Genomic DNA, 3,156 nt, shown 5'->3' with positions numbered 1-3,156 from the left:
ACGTAGTATACAGAACCCAGTCACGTAGTATATTGCACAGCGACGTTTGTCACAGTACCCTGTGTGAGCGGTGAGCAGAGGGGTGTATGCGGGCGCCGGGCAGTGAGTGCGGGGCAGCCCTTTTTTTTCTGACTGTGTGCGTCGCTGATTGGCCGCGGCAGCCATGACAGGCAGCTGCCGAGGCCAATCAGCGAATTAATACCGTGACAGAAGGACAGAAAGACGGAAGTTCCCTAGACAATTATATAGTAGATATCTCTGTATACATCATGGGAGTCTGTATTGTACGACGGATGTGTGTGTACTAAAAATGTATTGCTTTGTTGCAGATGTCGGATAGTGAGGGAAGCAGCAGCAGCAGCAGCGTGTCTGCGGTTTTTTCTTCTCAGTCGGTAGGCTTGCACTTTAAAAAACCACTAAAATTTGTGTGAAAATTCAGTGTATTAAGCTATATATATATGTATAATCATGTTTCTATTGCAAATAGGAGTCTTCGGAGCCCGAGGCTGCTAGGCCCCCCCCAAAAAAACAGGCAAAACCAACAAAGGTACATAGCAGACATTTTTAAGTTTTGCAAACATAAATTTATTGATCAAAGAAATGTAATTTTTTTTTCCATTTACATACTCAATAGGTTGTGGCACACGGAGGACACAAGAGGAAGAAGGTTCCTCGCCGTCTGTCGTCTCCACAACTGCCAGTGGTAAATATAAAACTAGAAATGTATCTACAATCTATCTATTCACTTTCTATCTGCTATATCTATAAACTATCTATCCACTATCTCTCTCTCTCTCTCTCTATCTTTCGCTGTATCTATCTATGTATCTATCTATCTATGTATCTAGCTATGTATCTATCTATCTCTGTATCTATCTATCTCTGTATCTATCTATAATTGAACCTTTCAACATTACGCTTTGTGTTTACATAGTCCAAGTCAGCAAGCCAAAAAAAAAAAAGGATTGTGGTTGATGAAGAGCCGTTGACCATTCACAATGAGACACTGATCAACCTTGTGGAAGCCAACCCCTCAATATGGGACCAAAGCGACAGCTCCCACCATGACATAGTAAAGAACCGGAAGTTGTGGGATCAAATTATCTCTCACTTCGATCCCCGATACATGGAGAAGTCGTCAACCTCAAAGAAAAAAATTGGTAAATATTGGTGATGTTAAATTGTCTACTATCTATCTCTGAACTATCAACTACCTATACACTAAACTATATCTCTATCATCTATAATTACTATCTATCAACTATCTATCTACTAGCTATATATCAACTATCTTAACTAACTATACACAATTTTTAAACTATCAAAGTAAGAACTGTCTACTAATATATATATATATATTTTTTTTTTACCTTTTTTTAAAAATTACAGCGGATGCGGTCCATACCCGTTGGAAATCAATAAGGGACCGCTTTGTCCGTGACTACCGGAATAGTCAAAATCCACCAAGTGGATCAGGTGCCAAACGGGTGACCCCGTATGTGCATTACGAGCAATTGCTCTTTCTTCAAAAAACAGTGTCTCAGCGCTCGTAAGTACAAATTAGTCTGCGTGCGAGACAAAATTGTTTAAAAATTAAAGCTAAATATATTTTTTTTTTTGGTTCCAGCACGATATGCAGTACCGCCGCGCCTAGACAGGCAGAAGAACTGGAGCCATCTCCACTGGAACCAAGTCAGCAGACGGGCACTGAAGACGTCTCTGTCATCAGCGAGCCACGATCTGGGGAGAGAAGCACTGTGGCTTCAGGTGTGAGTGCCCGGTTGCAATCAGTGCGTGGACGCAAGCGAGCTTCACAAAAAGATGAAGCTGATGCCATTATTGTCGATGGACTTCAGCGGGTTGAGGACATGTGTCGGAGTGAACTGAAAGACCTGAGGCGGGAAATTACCGACTTACAATCTCGCGAGTCTGTATATTCTGCAAATGAGTGGAAGCTACTTTTTTTGTCCTATGTTCCCGTAGCACAAAATATCCCGGCACACAGAAACCTTTTGTTTCGGCAAAGACTGAATGACCTTCTTGAGGAATTTGTGGGACCCCAGGAGCCAGCTCCATCGAGAACCAGAAGCATAGACATGCCGGCCTACAACCCTCAATATAGAGCCCGGTGTGAACCGAGCATTGAACATCAGAGACAAAGTAGCAGTCCATCATACACCTGGGCGGACAATACACCCGCGCAATACCAGAGTCTATAGTACAGCTCAGTGTCCCCAGCCAGGTGCAAACTGTGTTTCACGTTCTTTGGTTTATTGTTTTTTTACCACCCAATTTCGTGTGTGTTTTTTTACATCCCTATGGGATATCATATGTAACAAGTTCACAACTGTTCTTTCATAAAAATTCAGAAACTTAAGTAAACTGTTTAAAATCTGATTCTTGTATGACTGTGAACACAACATAACAGTAATGTAACATTTTACAAGACATATTTTACAAGACATATGGGAAATAAAAAAAACCCAAAAAACAAAAAACACATCAGGACACAGCTTCAGACTTGAAATAAATTTTACACGTGTCTGTCTTGCCATGGAACATGCCCCTCATGTATGAAGTACTGTGCAAATTGGTCACGGATCCTCATTATTTGTGCTGCAGACCGAACAGCAGTAGATTCAATGCTCATGAGGTTCGACTCACATTCATCGGGGTCAACCACCTGGGGTTCATGTCTGGCCACAAAATTATGCAGACAGATGCATGCCTTCACAACACGGTCCACATTTTCTGGTTGCAGTTGCATGCACGTTAATAGAATTCGCCATTTTAATGTCAAAATCCCAAAGGCGCACTCCACATAACGTCTTGCCCGGCTCAAGCGATAATTAAAAATGCGCTTGGTGGAGTTCAGACTGCGGCTTGAGTACGGTTTGAGGAGATTTTGCCCAAGTTGGAATGCCTCATCACCAACTAAAACAAAGGGCAAACTTGGGTCTTCGGTCCCCGGTAGAGGTCGTGATGAGGGCAAGTTAAAATTGTTGCTATACAAACATCTCCCCATGTTGGAGTCTCTGAAGACTCTTGAATCGTTAGTACGGCCATACGCACCAATATCCACAGCTACAAACCGGTATCTTGCATCCGCAATAGCCATCAAGATTATCGAGAAGTATTTTTTATAATTATAGTACA

At 42.0% G+C, this 3,156-nt stretch overlaps 1 protein-coding gene across 1 annotated transcript; it reads left to right on the top strand.

The window, feature by feature from the left end:
• The first annotated feature begins 863 nt into the window (after positions 1 to 863).
• LOC143793953 (uncharacterized) lies at positions 864 to 2,219 on the top strand. Its single transcript, XM_077280878.1, has 3 exons — positions 864 to 1,160; positions 1,390 to 1,549; positions 1,628 to 2,219. The coding sequence occupies exons 1-3, from the start codon at positions 1,127 to 1,129 to the stop codon at positions 2,217 to 2,219; spliced, it is 786 nt and encodes a 261-aa protein (XP_077136993.1). The 5' UTR covers positions 864 to 1,126.
• The last annotated feature ends 937 nt before the right edge of the window (positions 2,220 to 3,156 follow it).

The sequence above is a fragment of the Ranitomeya variabilis genome, chromosome 1, assembly GCF_051348905.1.
Source record: "Ranitomeya variabilis isolate aRanVar5 chromosome 1, aRanVar5.hap1, whole genome shotgun sequence".
Lineage (NCBI taxonomy): Eukaryota > Metazoa > Chordata > Amphibia > Anura > Dendrobatidae > Ranitomeya > Ranitomeya variabilis.
The sequence above is the reverse complement of the archived record's forward strand: the minus strand, read 5'-3'. Positions and strand labels throughout refer to the sequence as shown.